The sequence below is a fragment of the Camponotus vicinus genome, unplaced genomic scaffold (genome assembly GCF_025532165.1).
Source record: "Camponotus vicinus isolate PSW18456_S1 unplaced genomic scaffold, iyCamVici1.0 SCAF_2, whole genome shotgun sequence".
NCBI classification, from domain to species: Eukaryota; Metazoa; Arthropoda; class Insecta; order Hymenoptera; family Formicidae; genus Camponotus; species Camponotus vicinus.
In genome coordinates, this window is record NW_028141956.1 from 2409648 (window position 1) to 2428999 (window position 19352).

General features: G+C 30.8%; 3 protein-coding genes across 3 annotated transcripts; 2 read left to right on the forward strand and 1 right to left on the reverse strand.

Annotated features, from left to right (window-relative positions):
• The first annotated feature begins 10468 nt into the window (after nucleotides 1-10468).
• LOC145966456 (uncharacterized) lies at nucleotides 10469-12062 on the forward strand. The gene is made up of 3 exons (XM_083090512.1): nucleotides 10469-10601; nucleotides 10941-11060; nucleotides 11486-12062. The coding sequence occupies exons 1-3, from the start codon at nucleotides 10541-10543 to the stop codon at nucleotides 11686-11688; spliced, it is 384 nt and encodes a 127-aa protein (XP_082946638.1). The 5' UTR covers nucleotides 10469-10540; the 3' UTR covers nucleotides 11689-12062.
• A 118-nt stretch (nucleotides 12063-12180) lies between these two features.
• On the forward strand, nucleotides 12181-15659 carry LOC145966455 (WD repeat domain phosphoinositide-interacting protein 3). Its single transcript, XM_083090511.1, has 6 exons — nucleotides 12181-12383; nucleotides 13132-13308; nucleotides 13380-13637; nucleotides 13707-13908; nucleotides 13992-14215; nucleotides 14292-15659. The coding sequence occupies exons 1-6, from the start codon at nucleotides 12317-12319 to the stop codon at nucleotides 14396-14398; spliced, it is 1035 nt and encodes a 344-aa protein (XP_082946637.1). The 5' UTR covers nucleotides 12181-12316; the 3' UTR covers nucleotides 14399-15659.
• On the reverse strand, nucleotides 15174-18800 carry LOC145966454 (uncharacterized). The gene is made up of 6 exons (XM_083090509.1): nucleotides 18395-18800; nucleotides 17603-17733; nucleotides 17348-17522; nucleotides 17142-17227; nucleotides 16935-17070; nucleotides 15174-16695 (listed from the first exon to the last, which is right to left on the reverse strand). Exons 1-6 carry the CDS (start codon nucleotides 18783-18785, stop codon nucleotides 16502-16504), a joined length of 1113 nt encoding a protein of 370 aa, XP_082946635.1. The 5' UTR covers nucleotides 18786-18800; the 3' UTR covers nucleotides 15174-16501.
• Between the last annotated feature and the right edge of the window lie 552 nt (nucleotides 18801-19352).

The following is a 19352-nucleotide window of genomic DNA, read 5'->3' on the forward strand; positions in this document are numbered from 1 at the left end:
TTTTGACAACGCGCTCGAAAACGATCTTCTTCGAAAGAATTCAACGGGTGACGAATACATTCAGCGGGACGGGACGCGGGGACGCAACAATATAATAAATAATGAATGTGATAAATAATTTATATTAATGACTTACATCATATCTTATTGATCCATCCACTTCCAAAACATCCTTTTTTCTTTTGCTTCCTTCGCTCTTTTCTCATGGCACTTTAATCCTCGTTGCACTTACACTTATTCACGAAAAGTTCCTCGTTGCACTTGCAATTATGTTTAGAGAAAGAATTTGATAATATATGAAACGTCTCACATCACTACTTCACTGCTCAAGAGCCACTGAGCGAATGATCGTAAGTCAAGAACATTACCGCGGTACTGTTTATATCGCCAGGGTCGACTATGTAAAGAAAGAATTTGATAATATATGAAACGTCACTACTTTATTGCTCAAGATTGCTGTGCGAATGATAATAAAGCCGTGTAACGTATTAACAATAGCGCTATACTGTTTATCAAGGTCGAACACGGTGTTATTGATAATTCTCTCGTTGCCGAAATATTTTCTGTAATATAAAATATTTGCGCGAGGAATATTAAATTATAAAAATATTTTAATTTATTGATTAAGATTAATTCATTATTTATTAAACTATTCATCACTCATGAAGTCTTTCGTTATGCTAATTATTTGCATCTATAATTCGATTATTTTACTTCGTGTTCTCTCACAATCCAAATTATATTGAGATTGTCAAGTAGATTGATAAAGTAACACGGATGGAATATATTTGTGACTCTAAGTATTAAAATAATAATTATTGTCCGTAAAGATTGCAAACATTGATGTGATTATTTAATATGTTGGATTCCTATCACATTAAATCGATTCTCGATTAAATTTGTATATTGTTTAATTAACCAGGATTGAGAAAATTTAAAACATTGGTCGAAATATATTTAATTCTAATATCGTTAAAGAAATATTATAATAAGCATCGATGATCAAAAGATCATAATATATTTAATTCTCTTGTCCCCTTTCATGTATCCCCTGTTTCAATTTTTATTCGCAGTAATGAATGATTACGATTCGATAAATATTTATCGTTGAGATACAGTTTCATGTCGTTTATCAAAAGTTAATTAATTTTTAATTATTAATATTTATAGCAAATTATATTTCAATACTAATCGTAATCGTGTTTAGTACAAAAATTACAATATACGAAGCGTTTCTCATCACTACTTTATTACTCGAGAGTCACCGTGCGAATGATGACAAACCCGTAATGTAGCGCGCTACTGTTTATATTTTATATTGCCAAAGTCGAACACCGTGTTATCGATAATTCGTTGCCGAAATATTTTATTTATTATAAAATATGCATTAACGCGGAATATTAAGTTATACAAGTATTTTAATTTAATGAGTAAAATTGATTATTTATTAAATAATTTATCACGGAGCCTTTCGTTATTTCGCTAATTATTTGCATCTATAATTCAATTGTTTTACTTCGTGTTCTCTCATAATCCAAATTATATTTATATTGTCAAGTAGGACGATAAAGTAACACGGATGAAATATATTTGTGACTCTAAGCATTAAAATAATAATTATTGTCCGTAAAGATTGCAACGAAATGATTATTTATTATCTTAGATTTCTATCACTTTGATTTTTGATTAAATTGTACATTACTTAATTTTAAATTGTATATTAAATTGTATATTAAATTGTATATTACTTAATTTTATATATGCTAAATAATACGGAAAATTGTGTCGCGACGATAGATCTTAAAATGCATATTTAGCGATGTGTACAATTTAATCAAAAATCAAAGTGATAGAAATCTAAGATAATAAATAATCATTTCGTTGCGAGCTTTACGGACAATAATTATTTTTTCAATGATACTTAAAATAAAACGTATTTCACGCGTGTTCCTTTGATAATCAAAATATATTTGGATTATGAAAGAACGCGCGATAAAACAATTAAATTATATATGTAAATAATTAGCATAAAGGCTCCGTGATGAATATTTAATAAATAATCAATTTAATCAATAAATTAAAACACTTCTATAATTTAATATTCCGCGTTAGTGCATATTTTATAATATATAAAATATTTTGGCAACGACTTATCAATAACATTATGTTCAATTTTTGCGACGTAAACAATAGGATGCTATTGTTTGTATGTAATGGTTTTGCTATTATTTATTCGGTGACACTCGAGCAGTAAAGTATTGATGCAAAATGCTTTGTATGTTAATTAATTGTTTAATAAATGATCGATTAATTAATCTATAAATTAAAATACTTCTGTTATTTAATATTTAGCGTTAATGTATATTTTATAATGTATAAAATATTTCGGCAACGAATTATCGATAAGACGGTGTTCGACTTTGGCAATATAAAATATAAACAGTAGCGCGCTACATTACGGGTTTGTCATCATTCGCACGGTGACTCTCGAATAATAAAGTAGTGATGAGAAACGCTTCGTATATTGTAATTTTTGTACTAAACACGATTACGATTAGTATCGAAACATAATTTGCTATAAATATTAATAATTAAAAATTAATTAACTTTTGATAAACGACATGAAACTGTATCTCAACGATAAATATTTATCGAATCGTAATCATTCATTACTGCGAATAAAAATTGAAACAGGGGATACATGAAAGGGGACAAGAGAATTAAACATATTATGATCTTTTGATCATCGATGCTTATTATAATATTTCTTTAACGATATTAGAATTAAATATATTTCGACCAATGTTTTAAATTTTCTCAATCCTGGTTAATTAAACAATATACAAATTTAATCGAGAATCGATTTAATGTGATAGGAATCCAACATATTAAATAATCACATCGATGTTTGCAATCTTTACGGACAATAATTATTATGTTAATACTTAGAGTCACAAATATATTCCATCCGTGTTACTTTATCAATCTACTTGACAATCTCAATATAATTTGGATTGTGAGAGAACACGAAGTAAAACAATCGAATTATAGATGCAAATAATTAGCATAACGAAAGACTTCATGAGTGATGAATAGTTTAATAAATAAATCAATTAATCTTAATCAATAAATTAAAATATTTTTATAATTTAATATTCCTCGCGCAAATATTTTATATTACAGAAAATATTTCGGCAACGAGAGAATTATCAATAACACCGTGTTCGACCTTGATAAACAGTATAGCGCTATTGTTAATATGTTAATGGCTTTATTATCATTCGCACAGTGACCTTGAGTAGTGACGTGAGAGACGTTTCACATATTATCAAATTCTTTCTTTACATAGTCAACCTTGGCGATATAAACAGTACCGTGGTAATGTATCTGACTTACGATCACTCGCTCAGTGGCTCTTGAGCAGTGAAGTAGTGATGTGAGACGTATCATATATTATCAAATTCTTTCTCTGAACACAATTGCAAGTGCAACGAAGAACTTTTCGTAAATGAGTGTAAGTGCAACGAGGAATTCAAATGATTGCAACGAGGATTGAAGTGCCACGAGGAAAAAGCGAAGAAAGCAAAAGAAAAAAGGAGATTTTGGAAATGGATGGACCAATGAGAGATATGATGTAAGTCATTAATATAAATTATTTATCACATTCATTATTTATTATATTGTTGTGTCTCCGCGTCCCGTCCCGCTGTATTCGTCACCCATTGAATTCTTTCGAAGAAGATCGTTTCCGCGCGCGTTGTCAAGATATTGTTATAAACAACGATCGTCAGAGAGTCTGAGCTCAGCTGTCAAGTTGACGCGCGTCTATTTATGATCCATTTTACGATTATTCTGAATTCTTGTATGTTACTCGCGGTTTATTAAAATTCTTGTGCACCTTAAATCGCGTTATTATTTACGAGTGCACGAATGTCTTCTTGTATTTTATAAAACATTTCATATTAATATATTTATTTAAATATTTCATATATAAAAAAATGGAAATTTTTTTGTTTATCATATTTTTAAAAGTTTATATCTATAAGAAATATAAATTATTTTGTAATTTTGTAATGTAACGCGATTTATAACATTAAAATATATCTACTTAAAAGTAAAAATTAATTGCGCGCAATAATTAGTTTTAAAATCAATTATTTTGAACATTGCTTTATATAATAGATTTTCTTTTATCTTTTATGTTTTTATTTATCGTTTATATTTGCGAATTTAAATTTATGTACTATATTACAAAATAAATTTCAAATTATGTATTATATTATTTATAAAATTATATATAATATAACCCTCCCATGGGGTACACCTTGTCGCGGTGGGAGGGCTTAGTACTTGGATGGTGCCTTGAGGTTTATCTTAAATTTTTCTATTTATGATCAATCTTAAGGTGCCTGAATGGGAAGCTAAGTACCCTTGCGTGTCGTCGGTGCCGTAGGTGCTGCGGACGGCAAGCGCTTCGTTACCGCGTTTTCGCGTTGTAGTATTCTCGCGTCGTCGCGTTTTCGCGGAACTTTTGGAATTTTTCGTATAAAATCCCAATTTCATTTATTGTCACGAGTCTCTACTTCCGATGCCAATTAACTGGGATGTTCGAGTTTACACACGCTGCTATGCAACGTATACTCGCGCTTCGTGCTTCGTCAAGTGATTCGGCCCGAATTGATTAGAACTCGATCGATTGCTCGGAATGGTCGTCAATGGGTCCCTTCTTTTTGCTCGTCTACAGCCACACGCAGTGCGTGTGTTAACCCTGTCGAGGAGTCGAGTGGATCCCTAGGCACGATTTTCGCTCGGTAAAAGGGGTTGCCTCCCCATTTTCTAAATTGCTGAATGTTAGCATTTAAAAAATGTGGGTATCCTCTTCTTTTGCCGTCTACCAGCCTGGTGTAGCATATAGCAACCGCGGGAGGCATGATATGTCCGGGCGAAGCACCTGAAATCGTGCTTAGCGGGTCCAGGTTCGATACGAGATAGAATAATTATGCGCGAAAAAGAGTTGGTGAACTTCATTTTCCTCTATTTCTGTCAATCGTTTCGTCTTCTTTCCGGTTCGGGCCTAGTTTTTGCTCGTTGTATCGTTGCATTCCCGACCTGTTGGCTCGAAGTTGATTCTCGTGAAAGGAAATGGGATTTTCGCTCTTACCGAAACCGGGAGTGTCGGACAAAGTATATATATATTAAGTATATACATCGCGTGACCAAATTTTTAATCGTACCGAATTAGTGCGGGAGTGCCGTTTAGTATCGCGCGTAAAATAGCGGAAATAGCGATATAGAAATATCGCTCGTGAGTGCGGGAGTGTCGTTAAAAGTATCGCGCGTCAACAACATGAGAGGAGGAGGAGGCCTGGGAGAGGCACCTTGCATCGGTGGAGCAACCTGATGGTGAATATTTATTATTTGTATATCAATTGGTATAAATTGTACCCATAATAATTCGGTTTTATTATTTAAATGAATTAAAGAGAAAATTAGAGAAAAAGATTTTTATAAAAGTCATATAAAACTTTCTATTTAAAAAACAGTTTCAAAAATTTATAAAATCTTTCCACACGTTTATCTATGTTTATTTTTTTTCACATCGGATATAAAATTCCGAACAATAAAAATTTTTTGAAATATTGATTGTATTTTGTGAACATTATTATAAATAAATTTTATATTTGTATGTTACAGACAACGTAGCTTCGATAACTCCGCTGTTGCGCATCAGTGCCGGTGAGTGAGAAAAACTTTTATTTAACTTTAAGGTAACGAATTCGTAGAGATTGTAGATGTAGATGTAGATTGTAGGTTGTAGATTGTAGTAATCCGTTGCCTTAAAATGGATGAGCTAGGATTATTTAAATTAAATAACTTTTAATAAATTCTTTCGAAATGCTTTGCATCTATTGCGAAAATATATTGAAGTATTAATTAAAAAAAGAGAGTCAAGAAAAGAAAATTTTTTGTAAAGATCTTGTCTAATTTATTAAATAAAGAGCACGCATTAATAATTTTATCAATTTTATCAATTTTTGATGCTACTTTATTTTTATAACGCGCACTTATTTTATTCTAATTTCTTATAGTTCATCCATCGTAGAATTTGTTTGTAGATATTGTTTTTAAACATTACTTTAACTTAATATAAAGCCAAATGATTAATTAATTAAATAATTTGTAATATGATAAAAGTTATACACACACATGAATTTTATATTTTATTAGGAAATATAATATACAGAAATTTGTTGTAATTTGGCTTTATTTGAGTTAAAATAAAATTATATTCAAATATTTAACGAACGATCGTAAAATCGAGCGATCGTTACGATGAGCGTGAAATATTTACGCTCATTTGCCGTTAATTAATCGGCAAAAGAAGGAGTGCTTATCTCCTTTTTCGATCTCTGATTAGAGATCGAACGAGAAAGTGGCCAGGATCAACGAAAAGTAAGTTCAACTGGCCTGAAGAAAAGCTTTACGTACAATAGTACGTAATGTCGGACATTTATTCACGCGGTTAGGGCACGCGGTTAGAGAATGTAATTAGGGCACGTAATTAAAATATACGTGATTAGAGATAGGCTTTCCTCGAATAATTTCACTTAATCGAAAAATAGGATTGTTTGGGCTATTATGTGTTTAGGTGATCGTTAGGATTTTTTAATTTTCCTTTTAAGAAGTAAAGGATTGTTAGGACTATTATGTGATTAATTTAGGTGATTAATATATTATGTATCTTTCAAAGAATTAGGAAATGTAGGTTTAAATAATATTAGGGAAAACAGATTAATCAATATTTCAATAATTATATTATTAATATTAAGAATGTTTAAGAGGCCAATATTTTTTGAGTGTTTTTTTTTTATAGGTACTTTATTTATATAAGGATGAAAATTAAATTGTTAACACTCAATAATTTTTATAGTAATACGAATTTTTTTGCGAAATTGTATGTACTTATGTAATACGAAATTTATGTACTTTTATGTAATACGAAATTTTATGTATGTGAGAGGCCGCTAAATAGGTCCCGCCGGGGTGTGCATAAGGAGCATTTTCCCCACGTAAAAAAAAAAAAAAAAAGAAAGGATTGTTAGGGCTATTGGGTGAGCATTAAAATTTTTTTAATATTCCTTTAATGCTAAGGAAGATATATTAAAATTCCAATAATCTTAGGGATTAATCATCGCTAATCTTGTCTGGACTATGTAAAAATTTTTAGTAAATTTTATATTATAAAATATTATACATATATTTTGGACATTTTCGTGTAATAAATTATTCCATGTTATAAATTATTTTGTATTACATTTCAAATTATATTATATTTTACATTTACTTTTGTATTAAATTCTGTATTGAAAGAAAATACAAAATTTTTCCTCCTCGATAGTATCTCCACCTTAACGGAGGCATTTGCCGGGTGAGGAGGTTTGAGTACTCTAATGAACCTGAGAGCTATGCCGGCGGTAACATACGCCGATATTCATATAGACTTTTCTTATATTTAAGATAATTTTAAGTATGATCTTAAATATAAAAGTGAATTATGAATATCGACCGTAGTTACTGATAGGGTCACCCATGCCGAACAGGTCGAAGGGGAAGACTAAGAGAGATACCAAGATTATATAAATATTTGTTATATTAATCATATTAATATTTTTAAATAAAATGAAAGAAAAAGGGACAATAATCGAGAAAAGAATAGATAATAGAAAAAGGCAACTACAGTGATTTGAATATCTATACCTGAAAACAAATGTCCATAGAAAGTATTCCGATGGAAGGAATAAGCATGGCAAGCGATGGTAATTTTTATGATGTTAACACAAAGGAATACAATAAACCATAATAATCCAAGAACTCGAAGAAGAGAATATATTGGATAGAAATGCATAGATTGGAAATGATTAGAAACTAAAAGACAGTATGCATACAACCTATTTATTAATAGTAATACTATTTTGTAATTATATTAAATTTTATAATTTAGTACATTGTATTATATAAAGTATTAAGCATAAAAGTATTATGCTGGTATGAAAATTATAATATAAATATATAAATAATGTTAGCTATATTAGGATGGAACATATGAATTCTTTCTATTTTATATAAAGGAAGAGACTTAAAATATTTTGCAACATCTATATTTTTCGAGTCTTAATTATAAAAATTTCAGAAGAATCAGTGATTATTTGACAATCAGAGTTAATTTGACAAATTCTATACATGTATTAATAATTAAATTTTTAAATAATTAAAAAAATGATTGATAAATATCACAGATCAGTTTACTGCTAATTAAGAAGCTTTAGAGAAATACGGTTAAAAATGTTTTTATCCCACAGCAGGCATTTTGTGTTTTGTAAATAAAAATAAGATATAAATATGACAATGAATATAGAAAAATATTTATTTCATCTTTGAATATTACAGTATCTTTCGCGATTGAATAATTTATTTACTATCAATTTACATACATAAACATCTTATTGTTATACAGCACTGGTGCTACCGGCATTTCGTGCACATAGCACGGAACAAAACCAGAAATTGTGCACATTATATATTACCCTCTGATAACATTTATGGACTTTGGCTTTGTAATTCATGTCCACGTTTTCAATGTCCATAGAGGGTGTATCGCTTTCAGAGATCACCTAAAAGCAGGTTATGACATCTCTCAGTCTTTTCTCTGATTGGATCTATTATTCATGTAGGTAATTTTAATGAACTCTATAACTGAATATAAAATATTATATAGATATATTAATAAATATTATTATAAAAACTATAAGATATTATAAATCCATCGGGACAATTATGAGGCTAGAAAATATATTGTTTCGCAATACTTTGCAATGAAATGATTATAGATATAATTTTATATACAAGAATTTTTTACATTAAGCTTATCACAAACAAAATTTAAATGTCAAATTTATTCTGTATTACAATTATTTTGATTGACGTTAAAGCGTTTTGTTCTCTTGCGATGATACGCTGTCATTTCCTTAAGTTTCACATCAGGAATATGCATTTTTTCTTTTTACAAGATTGGAAACTTGTTAGTTTTGCTCTCGTATACTTTCATTCAATCGCATCATTTGTACAAATCTTTGTCGTAGGCATCCTTATTTCGTATTCGTGTGCCAAAAGAACCTGAAGAAGTGTGCATTCAATCAACAGTAAACGTTTTAGTGATTGTATCCTTTAGTATTAAGTCTTCCCGTGCGTTTCAGCTCTCTCTATTTATGTTTTAAGATTAAGAGTACCCGCCCGTCTACGATGACGTTACCGGATGCAGTAAATGGAATTGCGTTACGCTTACGTGGATAATACTGTCCATTAATGAATTTCACAATCACATATCATACTTTACATTTTTTAATGAACTTTATATATGAAGCTTAAAAAATACTTGGGAAACAGAATAGCTTCGCAAAATATAATATTGATATATTATAAAGCAAAATTTGATAAAAAATATTGATTATAATTGATTAAATATTAATATATTTGATGAAAAAGAAGTTGATTATCAGAAGCTTATCAATTGTAGAATTATTATAACAATTTTGTGATTTTTTAGCAGCAAACTCGCGATAAGCAATACATAGTTAGTAAAATTTTATTCTACACTAAGAATTATTATTGTACGGACACTCCTAATATGTAATAATACTAATAAAATGAACACACATACGTATACACACGCAAATTGTGCATCTTTTAAGTTTTTAATATGATATAAATGATTTAATATCAAATTTTTTGTATAGATTTTGTTTAAATTATAATATTTATAAAATAGTTCATAATAACAAGAAACTACATCTAAATATATAATAAAATTTTTTTTTAATTTATGGAGAGAATTCGAGTTATGAGTGTAAAATGGTTTTCATTACAAATGATATTTTCTTTAATTTTAAGTTTTATATATATAAAATTATTAAATAATGAATATATATATATATATGTTTTATGTGTATGTGTGTGTGTGTGTGTGTGTGTGTGTGTGTATAATTATATCATTACAAAATATTGCTGTGTTAGAAAAATAATTAAAATATTTTGCTATTTATATTGTGCAAAATTAATATCATATTTCTTTACAAGAAATATTGTACCTCAAAGAAATTCTTAATAAAATTTTTCTATGAATATAAAAGAATGTAACAAATATAGAATAGTTCATTTTTCATTTAAAGATTATGTTAATTGTATTATATTATATTATTTTATATATAAAAATTTATTTGCTAACAAAGGAAAACAATGTGTTTTTATATAATGGAAAGTATATATAGTTCTTCTAAGTATCACTATTAGTAAGTGAATTCTTGAAAATTTATTTTTCCTTATTTGTTTATCGCATAAGGGCGTGGTGGAGACCAAGCGATAATCTATCGTTTATCTCAATCAGTTATAGCGAAAAAATGATGATAACATAGGCAAGTCTATTCTAGATTTCTCAACGTATGACGACAGTCATTGATTGGACATAAATCAAAGCACATTAAAAATGGAAATTCGCTCTTTTTTTATCACTATTTTGGTAGTCGCATTCGCTCTTCTTCATTATGGTACGTTTTATATAAATTTTTGATGATTTATTCGATAACGCTAATTTTGTAGAAATGACAAACTTTTCAAATCAAGTTACAAGGACTTCACACCATATACATCTACTATAAAATCTGATTTTAAGAATCATCATAAATTTGTTGTGAAATTAATATCAAAATTAATAAAATAGGAGATATTATTTTTTAACATTCGTATAATTTATTCGAAAAATCTCATTTTTAAGTCTAATTAATTACTATAATCGGTGAAGATTTTTCTTGCTCTTGACTCCATTAATTCAACATATAATTGTATGCAAAAATATTTTTACTAAAATCTATTATTTTTATCCTAAGGAGAGGCAACGAAATGTTATATGTGCGATTCGAGAATTAGTAAAACTTGTGCAAACGAACCATCACCGAAAGAGGTAATAGATTGTCCAATTAACGCTAATTGTGGGATTTGTAATTATAGTAAGTACTAAGCGATGAACGGCGAATGAACATATATTATATACAATGATTTCTAATACATCAGGTATTTTAATCTTTCTAAAAGTAAGAGAAAGAAATTTACTTGAGACAAATTTCGAATATAACTATGCATAAAAAGCTCTCTAATAATCTTATATATTTAATCTTATATTTAATATATTATATATAGAACATTATTTTTATAAAATTTTAAAAGTTGTATGCTTCTTGCACATTAATATATTGTTTTCATCATTAATAGCATAATACTTTGATTATATATGTATATTATGGATGTAACTTATTTTTTCATAACACATTTCCTTTATTTTATTTTAATAATATTATTTTTAATATATCATTTAATATTATTTTAATACATAACGATTTCAGAATTGTTAATAATAAATACAATTTTTTTCCAGAATTATCCAACGGTACTGAATTTCTTTTTCGCACCTGTAGCTTCAATATTCTTCCTGAAGCCATAACCATAGATAGCACAAGTTGTCTTATGTGTGATAAAGATTACTGTAATAATGCTAATATGGCAACAGTTAGCATGACAGCATTAGGGTGCCTCGTATCATTTTGGGCGATTCGGTTTGTTCTTACAAATTCTTATTAATTGTTTAACTCACATCATAAAAAAACACGCCCTTATATTAAAAAAATATCACATTAAATAGCTCTATTTCTTTTTTAATTTTATCTATGCTAATTATTATATTATATATAATATGTGTCAATTATTTTATTATATAAATATATGGTACATAACAAATTAACTAAGATAATTTCGTTTTTATTTATTTAACAATCTTATCAAATCAAATATCTACGTCGTTGACTCGATATAAGTATATCAAACTTCAAAGCTGGAGATGCGCGCGCATGTGTGTGCGACAGCATGGACGTGCGATTTTTTTTATATTGAATTAAAATTTTATAATAATTTATAATTAACAGTTTAATAAAAATTTCCGAATTTAAATTGTCATATTTAATACAAGTTTTACTTTAATTAAAATTTTTATTCAATATTTCCTACGTATTACATGACATCAAGTATGTGTCACATACACATAAACACACACACACACACGCACACATGCGTCTTCTCCCGACCACGCTCGTAGCGGCGAACGGGGAGAAGTATCGCGGCTCTAACCGGCGAGGATGTGACCGAGTGTCGCGACGCGAGCGCGAGATTTTATTTGGATCCGGATGTTTTTTCGTCATCGGGGCGATCCACGATGAACCTGACCGCGGGGAACCCGCACGGCAACGGCTTGCTCTACGCCGGCTTCAATCAGGACCAAGGTAAGTGCGTGCGTCGCGCGCGATTCCACGCGCCTACGTTTGACAGCGCGCGTTTATCCCACGCACTGTCAGATCCGCTCCGTCTAACCTCACTCGCGCGAGATGTTTACGTCGCCGATGCCGATACGAGCCAAACGCGACCGCGACGCGATGCTTGACGCCAGGCTCCTGACGTCAGGACGTCAGCAGGCTTACAGCCTCGCGATCCTGACCGCGGAAACCGTTCGATGTCGCGGACCGTAACGGAGTTTATCGTTCCTAACCTAGTTCCTGCATCTCCATGCATTCGTGGATCGTAATCTTGTTTGACAATTAATTCATTCCGCGAACCTCCTTGCTTCGCGGAAAAAATGTCAATGATCTCTCGACATTGAAATGTCACTCGGGACGCACGTGGATTTCGACTCGTATCGATCATCTATTTTCTTATCAATAAATTATTTTATTCTAATTTTTGTAAAAGAAAAAATGTAATAAAATGATTCAATGTTCATCAATATTTTTTTTCACTTTCAAAATCATGTCATGTCATATATGTATATACATGTACGTATGTATGTACGTTATATGTTACGTATGATTGCACGTTTCATGTTCGTGATATTACATTAACATGTATGAGTTTATCATATCCAGTTAGTTTATGTATTTGTGTTAATATGTACTTATCATAAATGTGATTAATATTGCTGAGAAAAGGGATGTATATAAGCAGATAAAGATATCAGTTTTGTTCACGCATTTGCAGGATGTTTTGCTTGTGGTATGGAGAATGGATTCAGAGTTTACAATTGTGACCCATTGAAAGAGAAAGAGAGACACGATTTTAGTGACGGAGGTCTCGGATATGTAGAAATGCTTTTCAGATGTAATTATTTAGCGTTAGTTGGCGGCGGAGCGAAGCCAATGTATCCAACAAATAAAGGTTTTTTACTTTTTCCATATATATGTTATAAATATTGTAAACAGATATCATTTGTATTTTTACAATTGCAGTTATGATATGGGATGATATAAAAAAATTGCCAGCAATCACTTTAGAATTTAATGCATCTGTAAAAGGAGTCAAATTGAGGAGGGACAGGATAGTAGTAGTATTAGAAGGTGTTATAAAAGTGTACACATTTACGCAAAATCCCCAACAGTTGCACGTGTTTGAAACTAATCCTAATCCGCGAGGATTATGCGTTCTATGCCCGAATAGTAACAACTCCTTGCTCGCCTTTCCCGGAAGAAAGAACGGCCACGTTCAAGGTAAAATTTGGTTGCAAGGAAACAATGCGCTTTATACATGTTATACAGCGAAATTTGCTTTTGTTTCAGTTATAGATCTGGCTAATACAGAGAAACAACCCTTAAATATAGAAGCGCATGAAACGCCCTTATCTTGCATAGCTTTAAACCTGCAAGGCACTAGATTGGCTACTGCCTCAGAGAAGGGCACTCTGATAAGAGTATTTGATACGCAAAACGGTAACATGATTAACGAATTAAGAAGAGGAGCAAATCATGCAAATATTTATTGGTAAGTGCGAAAAGAGATGTGATGGATAAAATATATATGTATGGAATGTTAAACATCAACTGATGTATATGTTTTATTCTTAGCATAAATTTCAATCATGATTCTACGTGGCTATGCGTTGCCAGTGATCACGGAACCGTACACGTATTCGCCGTCGAAGATCAAAAACTAAATCGTCAATCTAGTTTAGCGTCCGCCACGTTTTTGCCAAAGTACTTTAGCTCGAGTTGGAGTTTCTGCAAATTCCAAGTGCCGAGCGGTCCCCAGTGCATGTGCGCGTTTGGTCAAGATAACAATAGCATTATAGGTAAGCTGTGATTTCGAAATATATACATATGCGATGTATATGACAATCTTTCTTACGTTTACAATCTCTTGTGCAGTGATATGTGCGGACGGTAGTTATTACAAGTTTGTATTCAACAACAAGGGTGAATGCACGAGAGACTTTTATGCACAGTTTCTCGAATTGACCGACGACAAAGCGTGATTGGAGGACGATAACGGCGGTGAATTCCTAACCGTACGACGAGAAACGACTGATCGTCGTGTTCCTTCGTTGTTTTTATTTATATCAGCTAATAAAAATGGGCGAATATGGCGGAGGTACATTGCTCATTGAGATTGCAATATGTGGGCTGTTCATAAGAAAGATAACGTCCATATCGGATGTTATGATAGAGGACCAAATAAAGAGTTCTAATTAATTGTTGGTGATACCGATCGTTGATCTATTGTGCGCGATTTTTCGAAAAAGAAAATGAGAGAAAAAAAAAGAAAAATTATCGACGCGAGCATCGCAAGCCGCGTTAACAGAGATTGTGTCATAAACCTGTTACATGAGCCTATTCACCCTGACGCCTATTAATAGAAGAGCAAGTTTTTAAATATAAAAAAAAAAAAACAGAAGGAATATACCCCAGCTATAACACAGGGGACACCGCAAGTTATTTGTTGACGTGATACTCACATTTTTTCTTACAGTTTAGATAAGAATGCTGCTGCAACTATAGCTAAAGCGAATGTTGGCCATAAACATCATTGTGGCAAAAAACAAATAATCATTTTCTGTAGCTGTGCAGTAAAAGCTTTGCAATGCAATCGTGTATCTTTATCGATCTTATGTTTTTGTAGCTTTACAAATTTTTTCGTTATATATAAACACGTTATATATAAAAATGATATATACATCTCTACTCCCTTTAATGGTTTTAAACAAGTTATCGATATAAACACTACGTTCCCGGTTATAGAATCATAATTCGAGATTAACCAAATATAATCGGGGCACACAAACTTGTTTATTATTCAGAAACATATCTAGTCCTATCAATCTTGCTCTTACTTTGCTTGGACGAAAAAGAGAATGAGATTGAGCGAAATAACGTGACATTTTTATGAAGTATATATTTAGCTTTTGGCATGAGATTTAAAATCATTGCTCAGAAAATTAAAAAAGTAGGGGATAAATTACCATTTTACAATAGAAGCAAAAATTGATTTTATAACCGGGAGATTCTGTTTTTGGAGATTGAAATGAACATGTTTCGTTTTATAGTCGAATCATATCATGTATGTATCGTACTGGAATGTATTGTAATTTTTATTTTTATGTTTTTCCATACATTTAATATACATATACACAAGAAGTGACTCTACAAACTTTATATCACACGGATTACCGCAAATAACAAAGTTGTAATTTCACAAAGAGATTGAGTTGAAATATGAAATAAAATTAATTATATATATATGTGTATACATATATACATATACATACATATATGCATACATATATACATATGCATGTATGTATATGTATATATATGCCACGACTCGCGGAGTCCTGCCGCTATTTCTTTAACAAATTAATCTATAATTCATCAAGTTTTTTTTACATTGTTAAGAACTATCTACCGAGCAAAGATCTCTCGAGAATATTTCACGTTAAAAAATTAAATTCAGTCTTGCGCGCGAAAGGAAGTGCGCACTCGTATAGCAGTGAGATTATAATGTTAAAGTCGCGATTACTTTATCCGTCAGAATTATCCGACGAGTGAAAATCCAGAACTTACATGTGTCGTACGTGTGCGTATAGTGGATATGCAGTTTTTCAATTGGATAATTTAAGTATACCTATAATGACATTAGCATCTGTGCGTCGAATTAAAGAACCGTTTTAACGCACAAACGTAAAGAAGCGCGTAACTTTAACAGGACAAGAAGAAACGTGTTAAATATAAGAAGCAAAGTCCTTTGCCAGGACTTTTTGGGGGTTTTGTACAGTAATATATATATTTTTTTTTCACTTATCTTCTCACGTCCTACGTCGAACTTATACTTTTTCTCATGATACTTTCTGCGCCGTTAATTAATTTTTCATTTCCGACATAATGCACTTTTCTTGTGCGATTTTGCAATCATTTCGTAAATTACTATTCCAATTTTATGATTTTTTTCAAAGCACACGATTTTCTTTCAAGACTGCACGCCATAGAGAGCTCCTTCGCGATTAAATCTCGCGTCTTTGCGAAGTCACAGATTTCCTCATCCACGAATTCTTCGTTGCTCTATCTTTATCCTCATAATATCTTTAAAGCTCGTAGGGTTTGTTCGCTGAAACCTGGATCGCTTTTGGTACCTCCAGTGGCACAGGAACCGCGTACTTTTTTTTCATACTGTGCACTTCGTGCGTGAGTCCTTTCTTTGTCTCGAGGCTCTTATAAGTACTATATACGACGAACCAAACGTAAAAGCTCATAATTATCAGGAAAAAGGCAATAAGACCTGAAAATATTATATCCTTCAATAAAAAATGCAATAAATGTATTTAATATAAAATATTAATATAAGATGCTTCGGTAAATGCAATACGAAATAATTTGTTCTAAAATGTATATTTTATGCAATCTTAAAAAATTGAAAGAATATAATTAGAATTGATAAAAATTTTATCAAAAGAATTCATTGTATATGTAACGTGGAAATTTTTGAGGCATCTTATACTATTCTTATTTTTAACGTACGTTCGCAAATACCCGCCCTTCCGCCCAAAGTGGCAAGGAAAGGACAGTCTTCTTCTACTAGAAATAGTGAGATCGCTAGGGCTGATATGATAGTGATTTTGACCATCATCCAAGGCGCCATAAAATGACGATTATTCTAAAAATGGAATATGTAGAATATAAGAAAGAAATTGAGCTTTAAATAAACTTTTAAATGACTTTAATTACCGTCAAAGCTCCATAAAGAAGTAACATTGTGGAGATGAAGTGAATAACTGTTATGACGAGGCCACAATACATTGCATATACCATTTCTGCAAATACATAAAATTGCCTTTTCAAAAATTATGTAATAAAAAAAGGGAGATAATATTTGTTTTGCTATTGTCGCCAATAATTTTTGTCTCTTTTGTAAATATTTAGATAATATATACCAGTTGCATTATGGTGTGCCAGATCCATCTTCTTGGTGTTGAGATGATTCGACGATATCTCCTCTAAAGCCTCTCTCTCGAGAGCATCTTCAGTGTCTCTCACCACCATTTCTTGAATTCCCATTGCATGTGCTAGCGCCAGGATGAAAAATATCATACTGAATCCGGAAGAAAACTGTAATATTTTTTACAATTATATTCAGTGAAGAATAATTGCTCAGGAGATGCTAAACATTTCATAGAAATTTTTGTTACCAATTGAAATATGGCAATTAATATTGTTCCCTGCCTCAGATTGAAGTAGTGTAAAAAGTTTTTCAATAATCCAATCTTCATGTTGGCTTTTGTGAATTTACTCGGATTATATATTATTTTTTTAAATATTCCTGAAAAGATTTATAAATTTACGTATAGGTAATTTACATACACAAATTATCTTTATCACAATGTCCTCAATTTAATAAATATCAAAATAAATATCAATGATGCAATGCTTGTATTGATCCAAGAGACCAACATTTTGAACAATATCTTTATTAAGGAAGCGACAACATAAATAAATAAATAAAAAAGTAATTTTTTTGTTTTTTACACTTTTTTTCAAAACGAAACAAAAGTAAATCTCAAAAGGACATTTTTTTTCTTAGTTTATCGATCTCTCATATGCTCCCGAAATTTTGACATTTAAATTGGAGACATCCTGTATAGTATACATGACACATTAAATACGCATTATTATAGTACACATTGAATATATATTATTATAGTACAGGCACACATTAAATACGCATTATTAAATTTCACTGAAACACTTAAATTAAAAAAACATAATAATATGAAGCATTATCTTAATATAAAGCATTTGTTTTGCAAATATTATATTAAAACGAAATTATATCACATATTGTACTCCTTATAATAAACAAACGCACATTCTTTATAAATAAAATATTACGAAAACACAAGGTTCCAAATTAAACTGACGTACTCACGTGATAAGTTTACTAATTAATTAACAATTTATTAGATAATCCGATTTTTGCCTACCTCGACAACCCTTGTACAACACAGTCTTGATCAAGACTCGCAGTGATGATGAAAGTAGGTGAAATACACGTCGCCGTTTACCTTCGCAGCAGGTGTGCTTCAAGTAGCGTTCAGCAAATTGTCGAACACCCTTCGCTCGTGAAGGGAAATCAATAATTTTTGCTGGTTTGCGCTGCGGAAACGAAATGCGGGATCCGCAACGCGACGTCTTCGTTGGAAATGTCGCGATTTTTCGCGTGCTCGGAAAACTGTGAGGTTCCAGGGTCGGTATGCTTGAATAAAACGCGAGGGTTACTGTGTCAAATGAAGGGGGAACAAGGGGTGAAAACGGACTCCTGTCAGTAAGCAACCCAACAAACGCGCACGCGCTACAATACACGCACACGCGCATCCTACAAGGTGATCAATCCGCTCGGAATTGATCATTGTTTGTTTATACGCGTTGCGTAGATTAGTCCGATTAGTCCGATGACTCTGTTGAGTTTATTATTATTTTCCTTCTTTAAGAAAATTTTTTTAATTTCCTTTTTTAACTCTGCTAATTTAATTTTCAATTGTAATTTTTAAGTGTAATTAATTTTTAATTGTATTTTTAAATGTAATTTTATATTTTAATTGATTTTTTAAGATATTTCTAGAGCGAAATTAAATTAAAGAAGGAAACAAAAATTTAAATTATAAATTTTACATTTTTTGATAATTAGATATATTATTATATATTATTTTAATATTTAAGAGATTCTAAATTTTATGAAATCTTAATAAATTAAATTTTGAAAACTATAAATTCACACAAAACGAGAATTTCTAGATTTTTAGATCTAAATATCCTACAGATTCCAAGATCTAAAAAGATCTCAGGAAATTAAAAAATCATAATTAATAATTATTGTATTTCAAAATCTATGTAAATTAAATTATTTTAATTGTGGCTGGAATGATGTACGAATCTCTCGAA